This window comes from Styela clava, chromosome 14, assembly GCF_964204865.1.
Source record: "Styela clava chromosome 14, kaStyClav1.hap1.2, whole genome shotgun sequence".
Classification (NCBI taxonomy): domain Eukaryota; kingdom Metazoa; phylum Chordata; class Ascidiacea; order Stolidobranchia; family Styelidae; genus Styela; species Styela clava.
The window spans coordinates 12,755,351-12,782,937 of record NC_135263.1 but is presented as its reverse complement, the minus strand read 5'-3'; the positions used below and the strand labels follow the sequence as shown (position 1 = coordinate 12,782,937).

The following is a 27,587-nucleotide window of genomic DNA, read 5'->3' as shown; positions in this document are numbered from 1 at the left end:
ATTAGTATTCTAGACGTAAGACAGATTCATGTACAAAATCTGACGCTATCGTATTACCGATGAGATGGCAATACATACCGTTATTTTCGTACCGGTACATTGAGCTCAAGAATTAGCGTAACGGTTGAGAAAAGAATAAAGTTATACTTTATAGTAAAAGTGCAATTTGTAACCTCACTACTTTTTGTGGAATAACAACTTAAAAAACGGAAATGCGAAATTTCGAGATTTTATCATTTAATTGAGAAAATTTATTTGAGCTTTCAATTTTAAAAATTAGCGTAAAATTGAATAATTTTATCACGGAGAAATTTTTTATCATCTCTGATTATTATTTTTGAAAAATATAAGCAAAAAATTAAAAACGACACTTGTTTATAAATTTTTTGATATATTAATTCGTAGGATTTATTAATCATCATTTATCTTCTTATCCAAACGTTGCCAAGTATGATATGTAGATATGTTATCAAATGAACATTCAGTGATAGATTATAAAGATTTAGTTTGCACGAATATTACTGGCGGGTCAAAGTTTACATGTCGGATATTCATATGGAGTCTGCTCGTACTAGTTACCATTACTTCCAGGACGTCGTGAGTAATATCACAGGTCAAATGATGGATATATTTATGAGAAAGCTACTTTATTTTTAGAAAAATCTTGCTGATTAGTAAAAGAAAATAAACTATTGATTTTTTTTATAAAAATATCGAGTTTTTTTTATAAAAATTACGAGTTCTATTCGATATTTGTCTACTTCAGTTTAATACTATACAAAGAATCTGTTATTAGATGGTTGTATCTTTATAAAATACTCATGCTTTTGGAGTTATTGAAAAATTAGTACTCATCGAATATACTTATATTATTATACTCCAGGTAGGCAGTATTTGGATAAAAAGACGCGCATAGCCCTCAAGTACATATTACTCAGACAGACACACTTTTGAAGCTGCCAAATAAATGACAGCACGCAGACTTGTCTTCGAGACGGGAAATTTCTTATTGCTATTCTCGGGATTTTTTCGTGGTGAATAACTTATTGCGACATGAGTTTTATCTTTAGTCTACGTAAATAATCGTGAATAAACACTAACCGAAATTTTTCGTTTTTGGCATTTTTAAAAATAACTATTTCACAAAAATAAGTCGAATATTTTACAAAACAAAACCTCTATCATACATGGCCATGAGCTTAGCTCTACTTTCATACTAAGGTTAGTACTATATTGTGGATATCGTACTCGAAAAACATAGAAAATAAATTGTCTAATTAAAAACTTAATTGATGTGGCCAATTAATTAAATAACAGAGTAATAACAGAGAATTGATATATGAACGAGAAACTAAAAAATTAATATTCCATGTCAGGCACGACAAAATGATGATTTGAATTTTAATAATCTTGATCTATTTATTTAATAACTTACTTTTTTTTCTATTTTGATCTTACTATATAATTATGCCTTATATATAAACATTCCAAAATATTATTTTCAGATCATTTAGATTTTTAAAATGTCTGAATTAAAAATTTTCGTAGTTCTCTCAATATATCTTCAGTTAGTATCTGCAGATATTGTTGGGTTCGTGAAAGTTTATCCCTATTTTGAGGAAGATGTCGGCAATGAAAACGGTATAGCCAATAATCTGGTCGAAAATTTGGAAAAAATTAAGATATGTATTGGAAAGTCAGACACCGATAATCACGAGAAATTTGTACATAGTTGCGGAAATTCACGAATGAATTGGAATAAGGTAAGCTTATATCAAATTTTCAAAAACAACATAAATTGTATGAATCTACTTTTATTTCGTGGGACAATTTACGCATAGCAAGGTTACTTACTCATGCTTACTCAAAAGTAAAGAAGACTTAATTCTGGGTAGAGTTTCAGGTTCATCGAAAATGGTAATGCCTCAGTAATATAATTTTTTGCCACTTTTACTGAATATTGTCACACACTCAGATAATGTAAAAAATAAAGTTTTGCAGAAAAACAAAAATATTTTTGACGATACTGATCATGTTAGTCTGTGCGCAAAACAGGTGGCGATTAGGGGTGGGAGCAAAGTTTACTAAACATTCAATATTTTCCATATTGTAATGGAGTTGTACAATTCCTGCATTTTTGTTTCTCTCCCTTTTAACACTCCATTTTTATTTTTATTTTGTAATTTTATTTGTGTAAGGCATGGGTCAACAGAGTCCAAATTGTCTGGATAATGCTCCTCATTGTCAAAAACGTGTGTCACAATCATGACTTTTACATCATTTTAAATGCAAATTATTAAATCAATGAATCCAACTGTAAAGAAAATTTAATGCCGAAAACGTTTCAGACAATACTTGTCTCGAGTATATTTCAAGTTCAACCTGTACCCAATAAACTGAAAGTCAGCACGCACAAAATATGCCCAATCAAGGTCATATGCACGTACTCGAAAATGTGTCTTGAAGATACCACGAGCGCGACACCTTAGACCAAATGACTGAGAATCCGTATGACTGCTAGATGATCATTTAACGTGATTATACTTTTCGCACATTTCATTCATATCCTGATCTTCCCCGTTTTATGAAATTTGAAAGAATAATTGACCATTTCAGCATTGAACATTAGTATTGAATATTAGTGATTCTTTCACAGGAAACGTTCAATTACTTATCATAAGAGGTTTCAATCATGTTTCATTAATCATAACTCAAATCAATAAATCAATTTACATTTTTAACCTCATATAATTGTTGTTTGTGTTTTGACTATGGATGTATAAACAAGCCACACTTAATTGTGAGTTTAAATGAACAACTTTTTTCTATGAGAAATGTGAATTCTATAACAATCACGGGTGGTTCAAATGCAAAATATAATTAATACATCGACCTAATCGTGATATTCATTGACATTTACCTTTAAATTTAAATTAATGACTTCAATTATCTTTACATTCAAATTAGGAATCTTCAAGGAACTTTCAAGAGTTTGCCGCTCTACATTTACCTATCGATGATTCAAAGGTGGGTGGATATAATTACTGTTAATATAATTAAGTTTATAAATAAACGTCTACCTAGGCGGACTTTTCTTTTAAAATATCTGAGTGTATAATACGTAATTGTAACAGTGTATTAAATATATTTTTTGTTTACGAAGAGCCAGATACAGACTGACGTTTTTAGTAACGATAAAAAATATATTTATTCAAAAATTAAATATTTGTAGTTGAGTCTTCAAGGAAGAATACTCAATATAGTAAATCAGATTTTGGTTTCGACCCCTAGTATGCCAGTATAATATACATACGCGGACTGCTTTTGGCGACCGGCACATCACGAATTATTCCAACATTATATATTTAACCTATATAGAATACAAACATATTTTTCATTACCACGTAAAAAATTAGGCATTTTCATTCATGGTGCCGCGGAAAATAATTTTGTTTTGAGTTTTTCGTGTTTCGATAGTAATGAAAATCTTGGGCATTATTTGAGACCAAAACAGAAATTACACAGTAAATTACATTATGACGCATTCGGATTTTAAAACATTCGAAACCTTTTGAATATTCAAAATCAACATATGTATTTAACTTTTTCGTAGTCTTGATAAATGGCTATATTTTGAAAACCTGTGACAATTTAAAAGTTCATGGTGGCGACCGATCTGAGTGCACTTTATTTATATTCACTGTCAGCTTAAGTAATACTAACGACTCTATTTTAAGAGTAACGCCAAGAAAAAACTTTAAACATGTATATATGTAAAAAATTTCCCACACTGTACACGTTTGTTCACTTATTTTTTAAGTGCAACGTTTGAACCTGTTTGACACCATTTCGTTCTGATTTGTTTCGTTTAGGATTTTAACACGAATAGACAAACGTAGTAAGACCAACAATATAGCTAGATAGGTATATAATAAATGCTTCTGCTATGGATTATACGGTGATTTTTGCAAGATCAGTTTAGTTTATTGGTAGGTTAGGTATTAAACAGACAGCATGAATAGATGCCGTGACAGGAAGCTTTTTCTCTTACGCATTGTTCACATTTGCGATAGTCTCGACGTGACGTCTTTTACGTAATACACATGAGCTTTCTTGACATTCAAACGACTGAAGTTCTATTTTTGGAATATATTTTGTAGTATTATATTGTGGGTTGTCTACTCTGGGTTAGATGCCTAGAAAGTTTTAATAGTAAGTGCGCTATGGTACATATAACACAATATCACAAATTTAATAGGCAACCAATATTAAGCTAATTTAAAACAGGGATACTAAATATTGAATCCTCATTGTCTTTTCGACTGGCCCTATCCGGATTTGAAGACTTTAGCAATTGTGCTGTTTTTGTTGCAAATCCTTTTTAACGAACATGAATCGCAAAAACATTTAAGATTGTATTGAATACAACAAATAAGTACAATAAATATGTTTTTCTTTCATGAAGTTGTTTACACATGAGACAGCAATTGTTATCGTGACATGAGATACTTTGTGGAATACATTAGTGTATTTGAATTTAATTGCTTTCTAAAATTGACATCATTAATTGTGGAAAAGAATTAGAAGCGATAAAACAACAATGGTCTATTTTTGGAACTGAGTAAATACATTACTAATCAAAGCTAGCATTTTAATCTTGATGAAATATTTTTAACATAATTACAATTACATCATGTATATTGCTCTATTCATTATCAACAGTGCAATTCATTAAGTGCATATTATAGCTTATTATTTTCGTACTGATAAGAATTGAAAATCCAGTGCAAAATTAATATCGATACAGAAAAATGTCGTGATTAAATTGATTAATTTTCGATCACGCCCATTTGATACAATCGTGAGAAATGTATCAGGTCAAAATATATCCGGTAGTCGCTTTCTGAACTGACTATTTGCTTATAATTTTGTATTGTTATCAATTTTTTCGCATTTATTACAAACACAACCTCTACTAATAGACAAATTCATTTGTATGTAATTTAATGGTTGATTTGTTTAAGGAGCTCAAATCAAACAATATTAAAGTTGGTATTATAAATATCGCATAAAACAAAAATTTTTGTTTGCGGAACGTTAACCACAATTTCATGTATCATTGATATTTTGTAATAATACGCTGTGGTAAAATTATTATATGATAATATAAATTGTGCGATCATCTACAGATACGCTCAATTAGCAATAACAAGCAAATAAACACTGGATTATAAGGCGATGAAGCGTAAAATTGTACTCCTAACATGATCATTTTATTAAAATTAAAGTCATTTCTATCCCTACTTCGATACTGCAATAATTACCCATCCATGGAAAACACACTTAAACTTTGCAGATAACTCTCATGAAAGCAACATCTGTGATGTGTTAAAAGTATCAACTTGTGAATTATTTGTTTTAGATTTCAACGCACCTTCTTCTTCTTCCAGTTGAAAAAGATATAAATCAAGATGGGTCCGACAAGTTGGATGGAGCTAATGATATTCTTTCCTTTCCTCTTCCGCTGATGTTTCCACGGGAAGACAGAACACATATTGTAGACACACTCTCAGGTATACACATCAATTTGATTGCAGTTTGCTAATATGTATAACCATAATCAAAGGGAGTTATTATTAAACTTTATCAAATTGGTTAGAGCTTTATTAAAGGCTAGTGGACTTCACTTGTTGAAACTAAATTTCCTAGGAGCAATTATATTTCAAATGGCAGAACAATTTCTCGTTTTGTAGTTCTTTGACTTAAGTTGAGATGATGCCATATGGCGATGCCGTGATTTTTCTTTGACCACTCTTTTTTTTTCAAATATTTAATTCTGAAGATTAGCACATATTCGAGATCACGGTAATTTTTTGTCAAATATTTATTAAATATAAATTATTGCTATCAGATCATTTCATCAATTTGTTTCTCACCACGCCTAAAGATCAATGAATAAATAATGATCATGTTTGGTCAGTTTTTAAAATTGGTGTTGTATTTGGTTACAAGCTAGGAATGCGGTCAATTGCGACATGTGCTATGACGCCGATAGTAAAAATGTGACTGTATTTTTAACTTTAGGCCGCGTGGACAAATTCAAATCGCAAAGTAAATTTAGAAATTATGTCAAGGTCATATGTCATTGGTAATTTTAACTAAGTTCAAAACATAATCTTCTTTAATTTATTTTATCCACAAGTTCCCACATTAGTTCATTCGTTCCACACCTTGAGAATTTATAACCAGATATTTGCATCAAAAATTATTTTTAAACTCTCGTTTAGCTTTTTTGACTGGCTAAATAACAACTGATTTTAAGCTTCATAACATTATCTATATTTACAGGATTGAAGCTAAAAATATCATTGGAATGTGCTGAAAAATTCTATGGTCCACGATGTAAAATTTATTGTGATTCGTCAAAACTAAGACAAGGCCTGACTTGTCATCCACAGACAGGGGAGATTATTTGTTCACACGGATGGATAGGAGATGACTGCTCTGAAAATGGTGAAACTTAAGAAAATTTTATTGCAATGAATAATGATCAGTTCAAATATTCGTCAATAACTATAAACTGATTGTTGTTTTTTGTTGAATGTTCCAGAAACAGATTTCTAAATGCACTATGCAACTGAGTAAAAATATTTCAGCCGAATATTAGAAACTTTAATCAATTACAGATCTCTCACCTAAAATTACGTAAGAGTCATTCATGTTAAAAAATCTTTGTCGCCAAAATTTGGTTTGTAATTGACTAGTTTCTAACAAACGTTCTTATGTCAGTGTTTATACGTCAGTTTGGAGAATGTAATCTATTTTTGGTATAGGTGTTTACGATAAGTTTGAAAAAAACTCTTATATTTGAATAAGTTAGCAACGATGGTCTTAATAACACTTAATGTTGCCCCTTTAAATAGTTTTATATAATGCGAATCTTATGACCTTGTTTTGCGCAAAATACAACACTATTAAATGTTGAAATCTCAAAAATGCAAATAAGCAGCTAGTTTTCACACTTGTGGCAGCAAAAGGGCAATTTGTACCAGATTGCAACGAAATATGTGTGTCAGGAATGTTCCTGAATTTGTATAATTATTTGTTTACTGTTTGGTTGTTTGACAATTCTATCTATAACAATTAAAATATTTGATTCTCAATGGCGATAATTATTGTGAATTTTACTTCACCGAAGCTTTGTAACATTTTAAGTACTCTTCGACAAAAACAAAGTGGCTGACGATGCTTTATCCCATTTTACAGTATTTTCACGAAGTTCAAGTTGTTGGATCGTTTGTTTGTTGCGGTACATATCCAGAAAAGTAATAATTTCCGCATGGCTAGAATTGTTACCTCGGGCAATTTATAATTTTATGCTGATATGAAATACACATAATCGAATGCTTTTAATGTTGTATCAAATTTAGCAAAGAAGAAGCAAAATTATTACAACATAACTTACTTCAACTCAATCCATATTATATTTCCATATCAATATCATTTCCAGGCGGATAGGACCATTTCATTTCGTACAATTTGGGTGTTTTGATGCTTTTATATTCAACAATTATGGATTGAAATTAGGCTCTGAAGATAATTTTTCAGAACTTTCAAGGCTGACTAGTTTTTTAATGTTTTTTTGCTTATTTATACAATCTCAAAAAGGCTTACATTCATAAACATATTCTATTAATTCTTCAGGATGTTTGAATTAAATTTCATTAACATTACAGTTTTTATTGATCGCAATACTGCGTCAGAATTTATCAAAAGTCGTTTCAAAAGAGAAGAGATCGAAAATGAATATGATTGTAGAAAAATAACATGTACGGACGAACAACTTCGTGATTATTTGCTTCATGGATTAGAACTGACGGTAAGAAGAGTTTTTTGGTTATTGTAAAAATAAAGACCATCCATAATTTTATTGATTGTATATTTAACTTTTTTTTTTTAAATATACAAACGTAAAATTCAACGGATAAATTTTAAGTGCTATTTTACAATTGATTTTAGCGCTGATGACGACTTGAATAAAGAGTTTAAACGATGTAAATTGAAATTTCATTTTTTGCTGTTTAATCATAAAACATATTTTTCATTTTAATAGAGTCGTATGAATTAACTTGGATCATAATTTAATCAAAAATTCTAATGATTACGCAAATTGATAAAAATAATAAATAATATATAAAATTACATAGTCAAAGTCGTACATTTGGTACAAAATGATAAAAAATCTCTCTCAAATACACAATATTTTATTATTTTGATTCAGTAATCTGTCCCACCCATTAGCTAAATCGATTTTTAATTTGTCGCCTCGTGGTGCTCGTCACATTAAAATATCACTTAGAGAAACATTAGGAACAAAATTATATTAAAAAGTGATATTAAATATTTAATGTCGAAATTTCAATTTTTGTGTTAAATATTTATTAAAAACTGACTGAAATACACATTACATCATGTATTTTGTTACATTATTATTATTCCGAATCAGATATTATTGTCAGAATTTAATTAAAACAATATTTCGAATTAAAAATTAAATTAAAATTGTTTTTTTCATAAAATTCATTTATTAGAGACTTTATTTTCGTTTCAATATTATGTTTTGAAATTATTTACTGAAATAAACAAATATTGTTATATATTTGCTAAGAAATGATTGAAAAAACAAATTTCAAAAAGAGCAGCATACGGCATGAATGTACGTAGTCAAATACAACTTATGAGACAGAAAAAAACTAATTAGATATTCTAAGTAGTTATTCACATCGAAGTGAATTAAATCAAGTTATTCCGAATTATAATGAAAAAAAAATATCCTAACTTTGAATAAAGATATTTATTTGTTTGCTTGAATTTCACGTCTTACTATAAAAATTTGTCTTTTCATATAAAATTTGTTGTTGGTAATACATCTGAGTTAGCTACGAATATATATATAAATATATATATACCTTTTACTATAAATTTGAAAACTGTATATCAAACATGGTCTGGCATTAATTTTCTGAAATATTGTTTCTGTATTCTTACAGGAGGAAACACTCAACATGCAAAATGGTGAGAAATTTTGTATTCACAGAAATTTACTGTCGAATCATGTTTGGTCACGCAAAAATATGTCTATTCACAAAATAATTTTCGGGTATTATTGCGTCTTATTTGTGGAAAATTGAACTGGCCAAGATAAAGATTACATGAATTTGATATCGTTTTCTTAGTATTCCTGTTTAAATTTGCATGTAATTTTGCAAAGGAAATTATTACCTTTTACAGTTTTTCTTCATTTTGCAATTTTGGCTCAAACATAATTAGCTCAAAAAGTCTATTTGAAGATGAAATTTTTATATTGCAGAATGCATGGTAACAGCAGGATGTAACCAAAATGGAACTCGGTCATGTTCGAAATTAAATGACGAAGAATATGAATGTGTATGCAATGGAGGATATAGAGGCAAAGATTGTTCAGGTATTGTTTATCTTTATATTCTTGCACCTTACGTATAATTGTAGCTCTTTTACTTAATTCTACTAGAGATTTATGAATATTGCTGAAAATTTACTATTTTCATATTACTCTCTAACAAAAGATTTCTATTTCTTGGACAAAAATTGATTTAAAAATGTTGTAGCAAATTTTCAAGATGACACTTTTATCTGAAAAGTAGATTTATCTAATGTAAATTCACAATTTAATATGTTGATTTCGTGGTACTCACTATTCATGGATTTATTTATTTATATCTGTATACAAACAGCAACAGTTTCATTGCAATTCAAATCTCCCATTTATACGATTTAGAATATAGTTTTACGAATCTAACTTTATTTGTGTCTATTCAGAAAATAATCTATGCTACTTCGAGCCATGTCACAATGACGGTTCTTGTCAGGTAAGTTATTATTATTTCGCTCCAATATTTCCGAATTTTACTTTAAAGTTTCTTTCCATCGCTATATTTTCAATAATCGCAGAGAGAGCAAGACTCTTAAAGCAAATTAAAATAATACGGAAGCAGCAACTTAGAGATAGCGATTTTTTGGTTTTGATGATTATTCAATATTCTACTATTACTAAATATATATTCCATCAGAATTTATTACCAGAATTTAGGAAATGAGAAATTAAAATTGAAATACATGAAATTTCAATTGATTTTTTACTATCCTCAGTATTCAGTTTTGGTCAAATCGTTTTTTTTTGGTTTGTGTTTTAAAGCTCTCCCTTTCTGTCTCTCTCTCTCTCTCTCTATCGCACTCAATATCTCTGTGTTTCTTTATGTAGCATTTCTTTTCATGATAGCCGAATATTCTAATGTTTGATGTTTTTAGGATATAGACAACCACGTTATTTGTGAATGTCCTGATGGATTTCATGGTCAATTTTGTGAAAATGAAGTAAATCATTGCCTTGATGAAACTTGTGGTTACCACGGAGAATGCGAGTCGGATTCTTCCGGTTTCCGGTGTTTATGCGATACAGGGTTCACGGGTTAGCTGATAAAAATTTTATTCAATAAAACCTTAAGCACGATTTTTATTGGAAAAACACATTCCGAGTCATTAACTGGATTTGTCATTACATATGTGGCGAAGATGTTATGTTTATATTACCTAAAAATAAGTACACAAAAGAAAACGTTTTGGGTCATATCGGCTCGACAGTGCAAATTTTCAAATGTCTCAAATTGGGAAGGTTGATGAAGAATTTTGCGTGTCAGAATGTTTCAGCCATTTGTAAACCACAGAAGTGCAGTCACTAAGTGGATTGAATGATAATTATAATTTCTAAACTGACAATTTACATTTCATCTCAGAACGAAATTCATGTGGGTTTGCAATCCTCGTGAGAAACTTTTCAGAAATCTGAGTTGCCTATAGCAATAACAAGTAATATTACATAGCATATCTGACACCAGTTTACTTGTTTGTTAAAAATATACTAAAGAAAATGTCAGGATATCCAACAATTTGTCTCTTTTCAATATATAGAATAGAAAACTAATTGCTTTGGTGCAAAACAAATGTTGTCGATAACGCTATTTTAAATTGAATATTTTTATAATGATATAGCTTCTTAGTAAAAGAGGTATTTATATGTTTATTATTTAACGTTTTTAATATTTTTCTCGCTAAAGGTGAAAAGTGTGAAATCGACATTGATGATTGCATGGAAAATTCATGTTCTAATAGCGGAAAATGCGTTGATGGAATAAATTCATATGATTGTGATTGTAACGAAGGATATGCTGGGAAAAATTGTGAATCTTTGATTGATGGATGTCAAAGTGAACCATGCTTGAATGGTAAGATATTTTACCTTGCCGTACTGATGCTTGATTATAAGATAATTTTATTATTTCAATACATTGCATTAGTACGCTTCATTATTGGAATATTGTTTGAAAATTTTTTTTTATCTTCTGTCCAAAATATAAAATCCCGTTTGAAAATTGTTTATAAAGTATACAAAATAAGTAAGACCTCAAGTGTAATAGTAATTACTCAGCAAAATGGAAAAAAGTAAAACTTCGTATTCTTATATAAAGATTTTTCTTTTCATATACTGTTTTAAACATGTCATTAAGTTGGTAACAAGCATTGTCTTGTTGTTTTCAGTCACTAGAGAACTTTTTTCGTTTAAATCAAATCTAAAATTATTCATCGTATCTTGCTCATCGCTGCATTTTTATAGTTACTGGAAATGAGCAAAACATAATTCATATCAATGACGAGTCGAAATTGAAACATAATTTACTGGGTCGCGTGTTTTTAACAGGTTACTAAATATGGGAGTCCAATGACATAACTGTGATATGCATTACTCATATATTGTATTGATAAAATATACTTTAAATCATCAATATCTATAGCACAATAATTCTGAAATCAATATTTAAGTAAACTCAGAATTTGAAGTTCGCGATTCATCAGCCAAAAATGGCTGCTTCTCACACATGACCAGACAATCATAGAATTAAAATTATCCTTCAAAAAAGGATCATGGGCGCCAAATCACTCAGTTATCGAAACTCCTTTTATTTCACGCTTTTAGTTTATGTTTTAATACGGAAATTAAATAAATTAAATAACCAATTAAATTTTATTGATAAAGTAAACTTATTCCTCTCAGGAGGAAAATGTGAAAGCTTTTCTGATGGACTATATGAATGCACTTGCACTGAAAGTTTTTTTGGACCGACATGTGCTGAAAAAATACAAGATCCATGTGAAGATGATACTTGTAATGGTAATGGCAGATGTTTCTCAATATTTGAAGAAGAATCTGAGTTTCACGAAGTTAGTAAATATTTTGATTGTTACAAATGTCTGGATTGAGTAATTTTCTTTAGTTGTATCTACGACGACATTTTATCACATCGAAAGGTTTGTACATAAAATACATTGTACCTTTTACTTCAATTTTATTGCAAGAGGAAGTTTTGTTTAAATGAATTTCAATTCGTTAGGCCACCGTCGAATGATCGATGTGAAACTTATTCTTCATACATAATGCTTGCATCAAATTTATTTTACAACTACATCACTCTTAGAATTCGGAATAAAGCTTTTTTTTAATTTATATGTCAGTTACCTTTAACCTGGAATAAACTTTAAATTGAGGAGAAAAACAGATGAAATTAAACTATAATTTGCTTTTACACATAATAGAATAGTTTATTCAACTGATAGCTTTCTCAGTAAAAAATTGTCGTGAATTTTTCACATGATAGTAATCAATTCATCATAAAAAGTTAGGCCAACATGCCTGCATAATTTTCATGACCAGACAAATGATTAAAGCAAAATGTTTTGTGGGTACATTAGGTTTAGTTTGGAGGAATAAATATATTTGTTTCGCAAAGTAAATACAACACATAATTTTATCACATTTAAATTGGTGTTTTGGTTTTATTTGAACTGACATTCTCAGCTCACATTGTGGTAACATGATACTTTACAAGATACGATATCAATTTAAATGTAATTTCATAGCAATTTTGTTGGAAGAAATGCGTGAAATTTTGACGTAAATATTAGATGAACACAATCGTTGACACTTCAATCGTTGTTATCAACTTCAATGAAGTTCTACGTATTGGTTTGTCTACATATTCACTTACAATTCGTTGATTTATTCTTTTTTTGGCTACAGTTGAATCTTTTTATATACAGTTGAACTTTTTATTTCAAAGAGAATCAACATTTATATTCTGCTATAAGTTTAAATTTACACCCGTCAAAAACTATTTTTGTTTAAAAGTACCTAAATTTTTGTAGAATTTTAGCCAAAGGCTAAATATTACAAAATGGTATAACCGCGGTACTGTTTACAGAAAACAGTTGTGTGTAATTGTGAAGTTGGATATGTTGGAAAATATTGCCAGACAAAAGTAGCATCCTGCGAATCAGTAGAACTACCGTGTCCAGTTAACTCTACATGCGTGAATTTGGAGAATGAATACATGTGAGTATGTATGTCTATTCACTTTCGATGACTTAACAACCATTCTCTTTCGATGATAGCTTCTGGCAGATATAAATGAATATAATGATCGTCGTATCTTCTGCCATATTCGAGATTAATGTATAGCAAAAATCAACACAAAATACTTTAAAACGAATGTAATCACAGAAAATTGACGCATAAATGAAGTCTACTTCAAAATATTTGAAAACATTATTCTATCTTTCAAGAAGCATATCATATCTCAAAGTCGACCCACGTAGGTCAAGCGCGAAAATGTTCATTTGTACGTGGGTGCAAATGTCCGTGGGTGCAAATATACGTGGGTGCAAATATACGTGGGTGCAAATGTACGTGGGTGCAAATGTACGTGGGTGCAAATATACATAGGTGCAAATATACATAGGTGCAAATGTACATAGGTGCAAATGTATATAGGTGTCATTTTCGAGACAATAAATTTATTTTTCGATGTTTTTTTTTGTATACTTTTATCAGATGCGTTTGTCCCGCCGGATTTGAAGGAGAAAATTGTGAAATTGATTGTGATCCATGCGAAGAAAGAAATGATTTGAAATGTGAAGAAAATCCCTGCCAGAACGATGCAAGATGTCTTGTATTAAACAATAACGTAACGTGCGTTTGTGGGTGAGTTCATCTCTTATCGTCGGTAGAAGCATTGAGTTGAATGCTACATTCTGTCACATTTAGTAACCGTTATATTAGGGCAACGAAGACATTGAATTTGCTCAAATTCGATTTCTGTACTGTGATGGTCAACAGTAGATCAATCCTATTCAGTAAAAACTTGAGTCGAGTTAGAGTATCATTATGGTATGGTGATCCAATAAATATTTATCATATATTCAATATTTGATTAAATGGCGAATCTTTTTTAGGCTAGGTTTCACTGGTAAGCATTGTGAAAACGAGGTCGACTTTTGTGCCAACATAACTTGTGAAAACCAGGGAGAATGTATGCCCATACGAGACGGATACCATTGCAACTGTGACGAAGTATGTTGTCTTTTCTACTCACCTTTACTCGACAATAAATTTTTTGTATTACTGTGTTCGTAACTAAATTAAAATTATATTCTTAGGGATATACCGGTTTCAATTGTGAGGAAGATGTTAATGAATGTGAAACCCAACATGGTTTATGTAAAAATGATGCAGAATGCATAAACACTATTGGAGGGTTTCAATGCATATGTACTAAAGGTTTCGCAGGAGAGTAAGTTATTCGTACATTTGGTTGGTCAATATATATACAATGCATGTAACCATATTGAACTGTATATGTCGTCCAATGTGCTTTTCATGAAGTATTTTCAAATAGGTGATATATTATACATTTTGTGCTATCCCAATTTTTTTGAATGTTTTCTTGATTAGGATAACCTAAATTTTGTATTCGGAAACGCACTGGCAGGGATGATGACGCTTCCCTGCAATTGAGATACTATCCCAACTCTATGCTGCATGCAGCATTTGTTCAAATGAAATTATCTACACTCAGAATTTTTAGTGTTGTTATCATTTCTGTTCAGAACCTGTGATCATAAACTTGATGCTTGTTCTTTCAATAACGAATGTCTCAACGGTGCAACGTGCATTCCATCTGAAGAATCATTCGTGTGTGCATGCAGGCTAGGTATTGTATTTACATTTTTGGACACTAAGTGGACCTATGGAACGCCTTGCTAAATTGTTGTTATTGTTATTCCCGTTGCGGTTGTTCGTGTGAAAACATAGCCTTTTCCCCCGATTGATATAGACTATCTGTTATTAATGTTTAGTAAATAGCTATGGAATTTCCTAGAAGCTTACAAATTTCTTCTAGTAGCCTGCTTCCACAGGCCCGATATTCATACCCAAATTTGGCCATATTTTATAAATAACGAGTGCACTTTCATATATATAATCTCCAATACAGTGGTGGTTATATTAGTCATTGTATATTCATGTCCGCATAGGGTATAGACTAAGAGCATTGTTGTTTTATTTTAGTGACTCTGTTTGAAATGATTTTTCACATTAGTATAATAGGAGGTTAGTTGCGAATTATGCATAATTTTGAATCTTGCGTTGTCACCGTCGCCTAAAACATACTTGAAACTCAAAATAAACTAGGTTTGTACAAGTGTACTGTAACTGTATATCAAATGTAACTACTTTTTTTGGTTTACAGGTTATGTTGGTTTGTTTTGCGAGAAAGTTGTCGATCTGTGCGCTGATGTACCTTCTCCTTGCCAAAATAATGGAACTTGCGAGATTGTTTCGTTGGAAGAACAAACAATCAAATGCACTTGTCATGAAAGATATTACGGGAGATTCTGTGAACAAGGTGAAAATAAAAATGGGATGCATGCAAGTTACAGTGATATTATGTGAATAACTCATTAACAATTGTTAATAATGCAAGTTCAATTTTACAAACACAACCATAATCTCATGCAGACCAATGTACAATATCCAATATTTTTTTTCATTTTTGGTAATGGATTGTAGTTAATTTTTGTGTATTATACAGAAATTCCAGCATGCAAAGTTAAGTTCGAGTTAGGAGATGGTAGTCACGAACTCACTGATCGAACAGACTGCGGTTCCTATGGCGATTGCGTTGTTAATGACGTCAACAAATTTTCATGTGAATGTCATGAAGGATATGAAGGCGAATTTTGTGACCAAAGTAAGAAATATATTTTTAGTTATTCGGATAAAAATTTGTAATATTTGAAGAATGTAATAGTAAAATAGCTATACGTCGTGTTATTAATATTGTTAAGTCACATATATGATAAAATTGCGATAAAATGTATTTTAGAAGAAATTTTAAAAACGTAATTGTTTTATTGAGTACATTTCTTTTGAATATTTTCCTGCGACTTTGTAAATAACCAGAAAATTATCATTCATGAAGAGTGTTCACAAAACTTGATGAAATTGGTTGAAGATTTATCAATTAATTTTATACCTTTTCAAAATACTGAAAAGGCTGAGGAAAAATCAAGAATTTGGTAACTGCAAAAAGTTGTTAAAAGTGCATTTTATTATTCCGTTCAAAGGAATTAACGTCGTTACATGTGAGGATGTCTTCTGCGAGTGCAAGTCTGTTATTCACAACTACAAAGCTCTTCACAATAAATGTAAGATTAAGATTATTTCTCAACTTTATGTGAATATTGTTGGTAAAATGCAATAAATCGATATCAAAAGATAAACTTGTTAGGGTTAAACCACAAGCAGTTTTAAACGTAGCTGAAGAAATTATTATATTGAACAGTCTAAAAGAGATGAATTATTCCAAAAAGACTGATTATTAAAATATTAAGCTTTCCGTACATCTGAAACCATGAATAGCGTGCGAACGGAAAGATTGGTGAAAATGTTCTCTCTCAATTACTGTTTCAATGCTTCATTTCAGTTGATAACAATACTGAGTGCTTCCATCCGGTTTATGGAAAAGGACGGTGTGGAAAAGAAGAATGTATTTCTACTAATTGCAGTAATAACATCCCACTAATTTGTCAATACAATGCTGATTGCTTCGACAAAAGTAAGAAATATGATTATATTCAAGCATTGATGGTTATAGACAAATTAAAATTCTATATTCTATAAACTATTCTATATTCTATAGACTATTCTACTTAGTTTTAATCAACAAAAATCCTAATGATAATTCTACTCTTAACATAAACTTTATTTTTCAGATAAACCATCACCGAGAAGTAGCCGTGATGTAAAACCATGTCCTATGGTCTATCTCTACTTTGACAGACAGCATATTCTTCAGGTAAGATTGCTTAATTGAGAATTTCTTATGAATATATTACATAAAACCTCCTCATTCATTCCTCCAATTTGCAAGCACTCAGTCAAGGAGTAGCGGGTATTACATGGATTAAAATATGCCACGTGTAAAATTCCCCTGGTGGTAATTTTCTATTGCTGAGAAAAGCATTGGAAACTCAGAAGTTTTATTAAAAAATTCATTGTTCAAAAACGTTTACCATTTTATTACTAGCAAGGTGTAATTTTATTTGCAGTAGCGTTTCGGATACCTTTCAATTTTAAATGTATGTGTTTTTGTAAGGGTTCAACTGTGAGTACAATCTGTGAAGAGATCAGAAATATGGAACCACTTGTGAGCTACTCAGATAAAATTGTTGTTAAGTGCATTGCAGAAAGTTTGACATCAACTAAACTGAAAATAGCAACGGCCATAGTGAGTTAAATATCCATTTAAGTGTATTTTAAAGTATATATGGTATGTCAATTTTTATGAATGCGAACATAACAATCAATTTCGAAATTTAAATTTGTATAGTGATGATGTGATTTTGTGTCATTAGGTTGATTCTTTTAATTATCATTTGATACATTTTTACAATATAGAAGCAAAGGAGTGGCAGTGGAGATGGATACGATGTATATAATCTGGCTGAGAATCTTTTCCTTTATCTCAACAAAATCGTGATCAATGACAGCCTAGGTATGTTTTTCTTTTGACCCATTCAGATGTATTACAAATATCAACGACTAGATAAAAGCAAGGTCGTAATCAACAGATGTTTCAAAATCTTTTTTGTCTTCAACAGATCACAACGAATCCGTTTCTTTTCCACTTTTTGTTGCATTACAAAACGCCTCTTTCAATGATAAATTCATCGAAGATGGATCTTCGCCCTCCAAACTTACTAATAACAACACAAACGATTCAGTAAATAAAAAACCCTTCAACGAAAGAGCTAAAGATGCAGCAATTATTGCTGTAGCAGTTGTCTGTTCCGTCGTGCTACTCGTTCTAGCAATGACGTTTATGATTTGTCTACAAAAAAGAAAATCATTTCAAAGAACGCAAAGTCCAACTACTTCTAATCATGACAACAATAATTTAGAGGTATATGAATGCAAATTTATATTTCAATATTTGACAAACATAGTTTGATCATATTACAGTACGTACTTCTGGAAACGTTTAGCCGTATTAGTATTGCCGTCAAAAAAAGTATTTCCGTTATCAACAATGCCTGCTATAATATAATGCCTGTTATATTACACTGTGTATAATACACATGTTACATAACATAACATGTTACACTGTGTCCTAAAATCCCTGTTTTTATATATTCATACATTTCAGCTGTTGTTGTTTGTAGTGAAGTAGTAAGGTTGTTCCAGTTTTCCAATGTGTAACATCGCTGTTTCAAAAAAAAAACTTAAATGAATGAATTTAAATAAATTAATCCAATTTGCTTTAAACATAAGCTAAGCATTAATGTTATTCAACGTATAGTAATACCTTCATAACAAATAAATTCTCTGCAGATTGATTCAGTACATTGGACAAAGAACGGAAAGATTTCAAATGATTCTAAATTGATGTCATTTGACAATCCATTAATGAATGATGCTGATAACAATGGTAAGAATTTGGAGGGTATGGAATTGTCCGTGCGTTTTTGTGCCGAAATGCTTATTTTTCTCCAGTTTGTTCAATTTATGGACCTGCTTGCAATCCATGTTTCATAGATTCTTGTACAAAAACTTAGACATAAAATATCGTTTTTTATAACTTGTAACATATATACTTGACTGACTTATTTTTTAAGCTATTGTATAAGGCTACACCTGACTAATTTGGACTTTATTTTACAATAGATAATACTGATAGATAGCAAGAATTTTGCGCATTGCTTGTAATTATAGGAGTGATGTATGGAATCCGAGGAAAATATTATCAAGATGGTTGGAATCAACCAAATATAGCAATTATGGCATTTGCAGACAGAGGCAAAACACGACAGTTTTTTAAAACCTGTCACTGGAATCATCCCGATCATTTGAGTCACCACGATAAATTCAAAATGCCATACAACGTTAAGAAATTACGAATTTAGGAGACTTCATTTTAATTACATGATATTTTTAGTTTTTATAGCGGATGAAAACCCTCAAACGTCACCAAGCACGTCAAGAATACAACAAAGAATACGCGAGGATGATGCTAATGACGACACTGTATCAAGAACTGGGGTTTCTACTTTTGTTAAAAATTCACCCAAAAGTGACGTCATGAGATGATATCGATGTTATTGCATAACTAACAATACAGGGTAGCGAAGATGTGATAACGCAAATTTAGAAAGAGAATCAAAATTATCTGGTCATCCAACTGTCAATGGATTTGTAAGACACTTTAAAATCATGACCAATCTTACTCATTCGGCTTGAAGTTCACCTGTGAGTATAGTTATCGATTTAACACATCGGATGACCAACTGCGTTTTTCAAATGACGTATGATTTATGCATTTGCTGCCTCATGCCAGGATTCTGGTTCATTTCTCATATATGCCAGCAGTTCAGTTAGAATTTTTATTTTTCCCATTAGCAACGTAAACTCCAACATCGTCAACGCGATTAATATTAATAAATTTTTCAACGAGATACCATTAATAACGTATCAAAGTTATTTGTTTTATATTAAATATTATTTTTACGGTTATTATTTACTTCCACTGAGATTTCTAACATAATTATAGCTTTTTAATAATATTAAATACTGAGAGATTATCAATGTAAAACTAATTGACTTTGTCGTGTATATGAAACTGAATTTAGACAATGAGGATGCAATTTCGGTTGATACTCACAAGATGTGTCATGTAATTTATATTATTCTAGATTCCAGCCGCTTTATTGTAGTTTCCAAGTGTTATCTTTTACTCTTAAGCTAAATTATAGAAACAAAAGTATTTTTAAAAATCTGTGTTACAATATTTTGAATTATTTGCTTAATAAATACCTGTGGAAGTTTTGATTGTATACTTTCTGTATGTATAACTAAATCACCAAAATGCTTCAATGGCTGAAATAAATGGCACACTATAGTCGTGCTTACTAGGCGAAATATTGCAAATAAGAGATTATGATTCTCTTGATCGGTTAAGAATAGCAAAATATTCACTTGTAGTTTACTATTGGGTTCACCACCACACTTTTGAATAACCCATCGGATGACCGCGGCTTACCAAAAAGCATCTTGTGATGTTTGAGTCGAACCAAATTCTTTGAACAATGGTACAAAACTTTCACTATAAACAAGACTTTCAACAATAATAACTTTCAGTTTTTTTCCCAGTTTTTTTGAATATGATTCAGAATAAATAATTTCACGCCATACCGAGAACAGGATTGTTACAATAAAAAAGGGAAAGCAAGGAGTATTAAAAAATGAACATTTCTTTACATGCTACCTAATTCCAATTGCCTTATCACGAATTCATCTCTTTTAAATTTTACAAAGTATTTTTTACACAAAATTGAAACACGATTCTTCTGCAAACATTTTTATTTAATTAAATTAAAAGCACCAAAAACCTAAAGCGATGTGAAAGCTAAGCTAAGTTACAATGGAAAGACTTTTTAAAGGCAAACGAAAGCATTTATGTTATTGATCCAATATCTTCAATTTAAGGTCATAACGCTTGCTATGCATTGGTAAAAATAAATGTATTATCTGTTTATGTCGAGCTAAATTTTGATTGCCTGCAGATGGAGCGCCAAATGCACTCCGAACTTCCGGTTTTGACTTCTTTGAAATTGCTTGCATTTGTCTATGTCGTCTATGCTTTTATGTTTTCCAATCCTCGTGTAATCATTTCCCGTTATTTATCAAATCTAAGTATACCCGAGATATTTGGCATTTAGAAACGTCCATGTGATAATTAGCAAAATTAGTTCAGAGCTACTGCCCAAGCAATTTCCCTTCATTAACGTTATGTTTCATCGTGGTGATGATCACGCTGATCATGATGGTCATCATGGTGATCGTCATGATGATAATAATGATTATCTTTATGAGTGCCAGGTGATTCCATTTTTATGGGATCTTTGTGTGGTGACTGCAGTACTTCATGGTGAGCTGTTCCATCAGGACCTTCATGAAAAATGTGCTGTTCTTCATGCCCGTGCTTCTTAGATTCATGGTCCGATGTCGCGTAGTGAGCATCTTTATGAGGATCCATATCACGTTCATCCACTACCTCTCCTCTCGCCAACCTTCTGTAATGTTCCGGATTTACCATGTGTTTTGGATCGTCGTGAGCCTTGTGGCCTAAAAAGAGAAAAAATAATTTTGCCGAAATCAAATTTCGAGTATTTGTAAAAGGTAAACGTGTGATTAATTATAGTTCAATTAACATGCGATTAAAACAGTTGTGTCGGGATCATGCCGGTTTAATATGTTAGCAATTTCAGCGCAGTCGACGCGCTCTTCGGCAAACGCAGTTATAACTTTAATGTCAACTATATTAGCAATGTCATATTTGTCAATTGGCATAAAACTGACGTATAGCAACCACATCTATCCAATAATACATTATTTTAAACAACTAACCTTCAATTTCTTCTATAGCATTAGCAACGGCTTTTTCTTCATCCAAAGCGTACATTTTCTGTCTCTCTTCTTCAGATTCATAATTTAACACATCCGGATCTTTGACATCGGTTTCATCAAATTCAAAATCCATGCTCATATCATCCTTTTCAGGCATGTACTTGGTATAAAAAAATATTCAAGTTTTTCAAATGTTTGAAATAAAATATCATTTTGTAAGCACACTTTCTATTTCTAATCAATATATATATATATTGCAAATCTAAATATTATTCCCTGAAATTAGTTATTTATTCAAAACTGAGGGTATTTTTAAATATTACCGCCAGTGACCAGATAAAACTATACTATGCTATTACTATACTATTTAACAGCAACCTCAAGGGTTCGCCATTTTTGTTATTTATTGAGTAAAAATAGATAATTCTTACCCCGGTGTGTATTGTTCCATTGCTATCAATGAACTCTTTTATAGCAGCTGCAGATTTTGTGCCTTTGAAAGCTTTTTCCTATAAGAAATATATATATATTTGAAATAAGCACAAGCAATATTGTTTATCATTCTGAACATTGTACATCGATGACCAATTTCGCAAAATATTCAAAGTTTTATTTTAATATTACAAGCATATCTAGTGAGAAAATGTGCAACATGAGAGAAATTTACAAATATTCCATCCTGAGTAGACGTGTTGCAAAATTAGGTATGCATCAAAGTACTATAATACCATAATATTTTATGTAGTGATAATTTAAATTGTAGTGGATTTTACCTGGTTTGTAGCGGTGAACATTTTAAAGCATGGGATTGTATGATGAACATCGATCTCTCCGTCATTTTTACTAACGTCCATAGAAGCAATTGTTACAGTATTATTCAGTTTATACATTTGTGCAACTTCGTCAATAACCGGCATGGCTTTGTCCGATTCTTTATGTCCTTTCACGTCTTATACAAAAAAAATGATTTAGTTAAAACTATAGTGTACAATGAAACAATTAAATTCAAAAATATTGCTTACTTACAATACATAACAAAGACGATCATTCCCTTCTGTTTTGTAATTTCTTCATAATTCGTTCCCACCAAAACTTTTAGCGGAAATTTATTCCAATTTCCTGGTAAAATTTCACTTCGAATATTTCTCTATAAAATTGATCAATGAAATTATATTTTGAGAAATATTTGAAATATTAAAAAATACACAATCTCACGTTAGGAAATTTGAGGTGAATCGTTTTTTTAATGTCAAAGTGTCTTTGTGCAGTTTTTTAATGTAAAAGTGCGTTTATCAAAAATTTGTAATGGCCAGTTGAAACAAACCAAATTAAATAAAAATGTAGGTAGATTGATCTCATCATAAACCGTTTAAAATTCTCAGAATATAAATGAATAATTTGTATTCACTAGTTCTGATGAGGTGACAACATTTTTATTTATTTTTTATATGTCTAAGGATATTAATAACACCTTAATTGTTCCGCCTATAACATTACGAGTGAAATCAATGAATCCTTCTTTTGTGAAATCCATTTTACTCGGTATAAATCGAGAATGCCAGCTGTCGCGCTTTGTGATCCTGTTACAAGGAATATCTTTTTTTATGTCGACGTGGAAAAACGAAACAACTTTGTCAATGTGTTCTTCTGATGTATCGACGTGTATAAAGAGAACTTCTATCTTATTCTGTCAAAATGAGAAGAGTTTGAATTTTTGTTTTTGAAGAAACTATATTTATTATTGCAATCCGTTCAAGTAAACTGAAAATACAGTCAATCAATACGTAAAAATAGTTTACCGAACTTTTCATGAATTCCTTTGCTGCGGCTTTGAAATTGTCAAACGCTTGTTTAAATCTGGCATCACTACGTGGCATGAATAGCAAATGCTGATAACGAATTTCATCTGAATGGACTAATCGATACGAATACTGAAAAGATAAATGATAAAAATAGATTAACATAGACATTTTTCTTCCATATAATCAAAATATTTATACCGGAAAATAAATTGGAACAATTCGAGTGCTTGGCATCTGACATCCTGAGTAAATCATCTCATTAGCATAGACATGTCTTATCCAGGACGGCACTATTGCCAATGAAATTTTGTATTCACCATAAGCGAATGTATATTACAGCAATGAAGATTTAGATTATTCAACCACTTCACATTTTAACAACACTTTAAAAATACTTTAAATATCAAACCTCATGCTGTCCAAACGGGTACACTATTGGCTGTGATTGTTCATCGACAAATTTTAACATGGCGTTTGCATCAGTAAGTGATCCGGTGTACATAAATTTTTCACCGTTCTCGAACTAAAAATAAAATTATATTATTTCTATGTCGTATCGTACAAGGAAATTAAAAAAATCTCACAAGTATGGATAACAATATAATAATTTCACCTTTTTATATATTGCAACAGTTCCTTTGTTAATTCCAATATCACGTGAAACACTTGCTTTGTTGATAAGAGCAAATCTCGGTAACGGCATATATTTGGCAGGAAAAAACTGTGCGCTCACGTTCACGAACGTATCGAATTCTGGTTTTGGCGCGTTCTGCAAAAATTAGAGTATAAAATTATATATTTGTAATGTATCTTCATCTTATAACTAACACTAGTTTTTGTATTTAAAAATTTACAAATATCATTTTTGTAGACGAAGTGGACCTATTGTTCGTATTGTTATAATGTTGTTGTATAGTGGTTAAAGATTGGTAGGTTACAGCTAGTTAGCTGTTCTACAGTTCCAGCTTCGTTCGGGATATGATTTTAAAAAAATGGGACCTCTTGAAGTATGCACACCAAGATGGCGCACAACCTGAACTCAGGTTGTGTACCAGGGTAAGGTTCAGGTTGTACAACATTTTGGTGCGCATACTTCAGGAATACCAAAAATTGTTTAAATTTTGTTTTTGCTTCCGTGTTCATTTATTTGAATTGAATACAACTTTTTTTTTATGTGATAACTCGTGATATATCTATTTGCTTTTTTCGTTTTTGCAGGATTACTATATCAAATATACTATATTAAAATATATATTTTTTTGTCTCAATTAAAAGTTTGTCTAGATAAATTGATACCCAATGATAATATACTGAATATTATACTGAATATTTTGTATGTAATTCACTTAATGAAGAAATTGATTCACCAATGGCATCGATAGGCATATTTAAATTAGCGTACAAAACAGAATATTTACCCCGTAGAAGCAACCTGCGATAATCGTTCCTCGTTCTTTTAAATCGTCAAATTCTTTTTGCGATGACACAACAACTGGGTAGTTCATAGCTAGACGAATCCACGTCATAAGATGTTCAACTGTTTTTTGTCCTGTAAAAACAAAGTCATCGATAATCCCAATATTTTCAATTCTATACAATTTTTGATTAAGAGATCTTGAGGTTAGTCGTTGGAACTGATGTATATTTGTTCACAACGCAGTTATATTGAAATTTGTTTTTTCAGTGTAGAAAGAATATACACTTTTCTGTTTCAGCATATAACGTAATCAATATTAATCTGCATGAGAAGTTACAGTGATTTATAAGATATAAAAAGTTTTTGTTTTTTTGCTGAATTTTCATATTTATATCATGTCATTCATGGAATTAGTAAATCAGTAACACGTCCACTGATTATCAATTTGTACAGGACACGTATGGAAACATTTCTAAATTTTGAGCAAAGAGAATCTAGAAAATTTAGTATATAGAAATAGTTATTGTTTTTTGGGTAAATATCATTATTTCTCTCTGACTTAATTAGGGCACAAATACTTATGGTTTCATTCGCTAATTTACCATCAAAATCAAAGCTTCTTCCACGTTTGTAAAATTTTACTTCGGGTACTTCTGTAATATGTTCCATAAATTGAGCCTTTTCAAATCTGTTAATATCGATTTGTCCAAACACAATGGATTTATTTTCTTTAAAAGTTTTTTTTGCAACTTCCATGAAGGTTTGTTGAAATTCCATGCTTCCCTTTGAACTTGCGGTATCTAAATAAATATGATGTCACTTGACATGAGATTAATGAATTTTTTTAGTGTTCAAAAAAAAGAGTGATGATAGTTTTTCTTTTAAATTAAAGAATGAAATACAGCTAATGTACTATATTGATGTATAGCAAAGTCTGTAACTAAATATGCCTCTGTAAACGCAGTCAAAATTCTAATCTGTAACTCGGACCAATGACATTGAATATAAATTGATGAACACATGACTTTGTCAAAGCAAACTTACACAGTTGGTAAGGAAAAACTGTGAGAATAATACGCTATTTTCTTGTTATGCCTATTTTTATAAAGCGTCTTTTTATTAAGCAATTTCTGATAATAATAAAATGTTGATGGAATTGTAATTAAGTGCATCAATTTTCATTAAATGCAAAAATTTCGACTTCTTATGATATACCTTTTCTTACGTTACCAGTAAAATCCTAATTACATCAAATTTAACCATCGAATATTTTTAAAGACTAATACTTAGTAGCAAATCAACTATGGACAATAAAAGACTGACAGTATTTGATATATATATACATGTATATATTAAATTTAAATATATCCGGTATACTCTACTACAAAAAAAAATCGAAATAGTAAAACAGAACGGAATAAAAGTTCAAGTTACTCACAATAATTGACAACGAGGAAATCAAAATTGCGCATCGTATGATTGAGTTCTTCATCATTCAATTCAAATACATGAGTCAGATTCACGGGATCAACCGGTTTGTCCTTGGCAGCGATCACAGCAGTCAGCAACATCAATTGCAGCAATACAAAAACTCGAAACATCTTGTCAAATGAAACGTTGAAATACGTTTCAAAATTATAATCGAAAACTTAATATTCAACAGAATTAAAAAAATAGGGTTCTAAAATGAGTCCTCATGCTTTAATATTGATATTGAAAAAATCGGTGTTTGTAATCAAAGTTTTTATAATTCTATCAGCTGCTATTAGAATTCTACAAGTTGATTCGAGTAAAAAAATATCTCAGTATTGATTGGTCTTTACATTGTTCGACATTGCATAAAGTTCGTAATCACCCGAGAAAAATTAGCTGTTCTATTCCCGACTTCTACACGACAAAATGTAAACGTAAATGGACTTCTCATCGAAATTTCGTGAAGCTTTATTACCACATAGCACACGTGTAAAATTTTCGAGGATGTCTTTGTTTTAACAAGTCGGCAATCGAGGATGTCTTTGTTTTAACAAGTCGGCAATAAGTGCAGTGATTATACTCGTGTATCTGCTTCATTGGGCGAATAACTCGACTGTTACAACAAACAGACTGTTATAATAGTGAATTAAAGCTGTGACAAAGCGTTTAATGTATTATAGTGTTACAATTTTATAATGTAATATAACGATATTTTGAAGTAACTTAAAAAGGACATGTTAGTTCGGATTATATGTAAAACATTTATGTCATTTTAGTCCGGACTCCTGACTACAGTATATTCAAAGTGATCGGTGGAACGGAATATAATTATCAAATGATTACACAATGTTTAGATGCAATGTTTTTTTTTTTCTAAATTGTTTCCATGGTTGCGTGATACGTGTACTTAATTATGTATTGCAACTGATATAAACCATGCGGTCATCTTCATTATAGAGCACCCAAAACCTTTTAAGATAATCAAACAAAGAATACTTGTCTA

At 30.7% G+C, this 27,587-nt stretch overlaps 2 protein-coding genes across 2 annotated transcripts; one reads left to right on the top strand and one right to left on the bottom strand.

The window, feature by feature from the left end:
• Window positions 1–1,521: 1,521 nt before the first annotated feature.
• LOC120341463 (uncharacterized) lies at window positions 1,522–20,314 on the top strand. Its single transcript, XM_039409972.2, has 26 exons — window positions 1,522–1,763; window positions 2,968–3,027; window positions 5,423–5,573; window positions 6,349–6,513; window positions 7,737–7,879; window positions 9,051–9,075; window positions 9,371–9,484; window positions 9,859–9,908; window positions 10,348–10,507; window positions 11,154–11,321; window positions 12,149–12,315; window positions 13,353–13,483; window positions 13,982–14,131; window positions 14,383–14,500; window positions 14,587–14,720; window positions 15,037–15,140; window positions 15,678–15,833; window positions 16,020–16,178; window positions 16,555–16,635; window positions 16,914–17,045; window positions 17,203–17,285; window positions 17,586–17,717; window positions 17,888–17,984; window positions 18,091–18,392; window positions 18,821–18,917; window positions 19,425–20,314. The coding sequence occupies exons 1-26, from the start codon at window positions 1,524–1,526 to the stop codon at window positions 19,574–19,576; spliced, it is 3,471 nt and encodes a 1,156-aa protein (XP_039265906.2). The 5' UTR covers window positions 1,522–1,523; the 3' UTR covers window positions 19,577–20,314.
• Window positions 20,315–20,466: 152 nt separating this feature from the next.
• LOC120341021 (protein disulfide-isomerase 2-like) lies at window positions 20,467–26,818 on the bottom strand. The gene is made up of 12 exons (XM_039409438.2): window positions 26,550–26,818; window positions 25,714–25,911; window positions 25,113–25,243; window positions 24,308–24,463; window positions 24,104–24,217; window positions 23,692–23,823; window positions 23,364–23,579; window positions 22,919–23,039; window positions 22,666–22,841; window positions 22,324–22,401; window positions 21,893–22,052; window positions 20,467–21,610 (listed from the first exon to the last, which is right to left on the bottom strand). The coding sequence occupies exons 1-12, from the start codon at window positions 26,710–26,712 to the stop codon at window positions 21,273–21,275; spliced, it is 1,983 nt and encodes a 660-aa protein (XP_039265372.2). The 5' UTR covers window positions 26,713–26,818; the 3' UTR covers window positions 20,467–21,272.
• Between the last annotated feature and the right edge of the window lie 769 nt (window positions 26,819–27,587).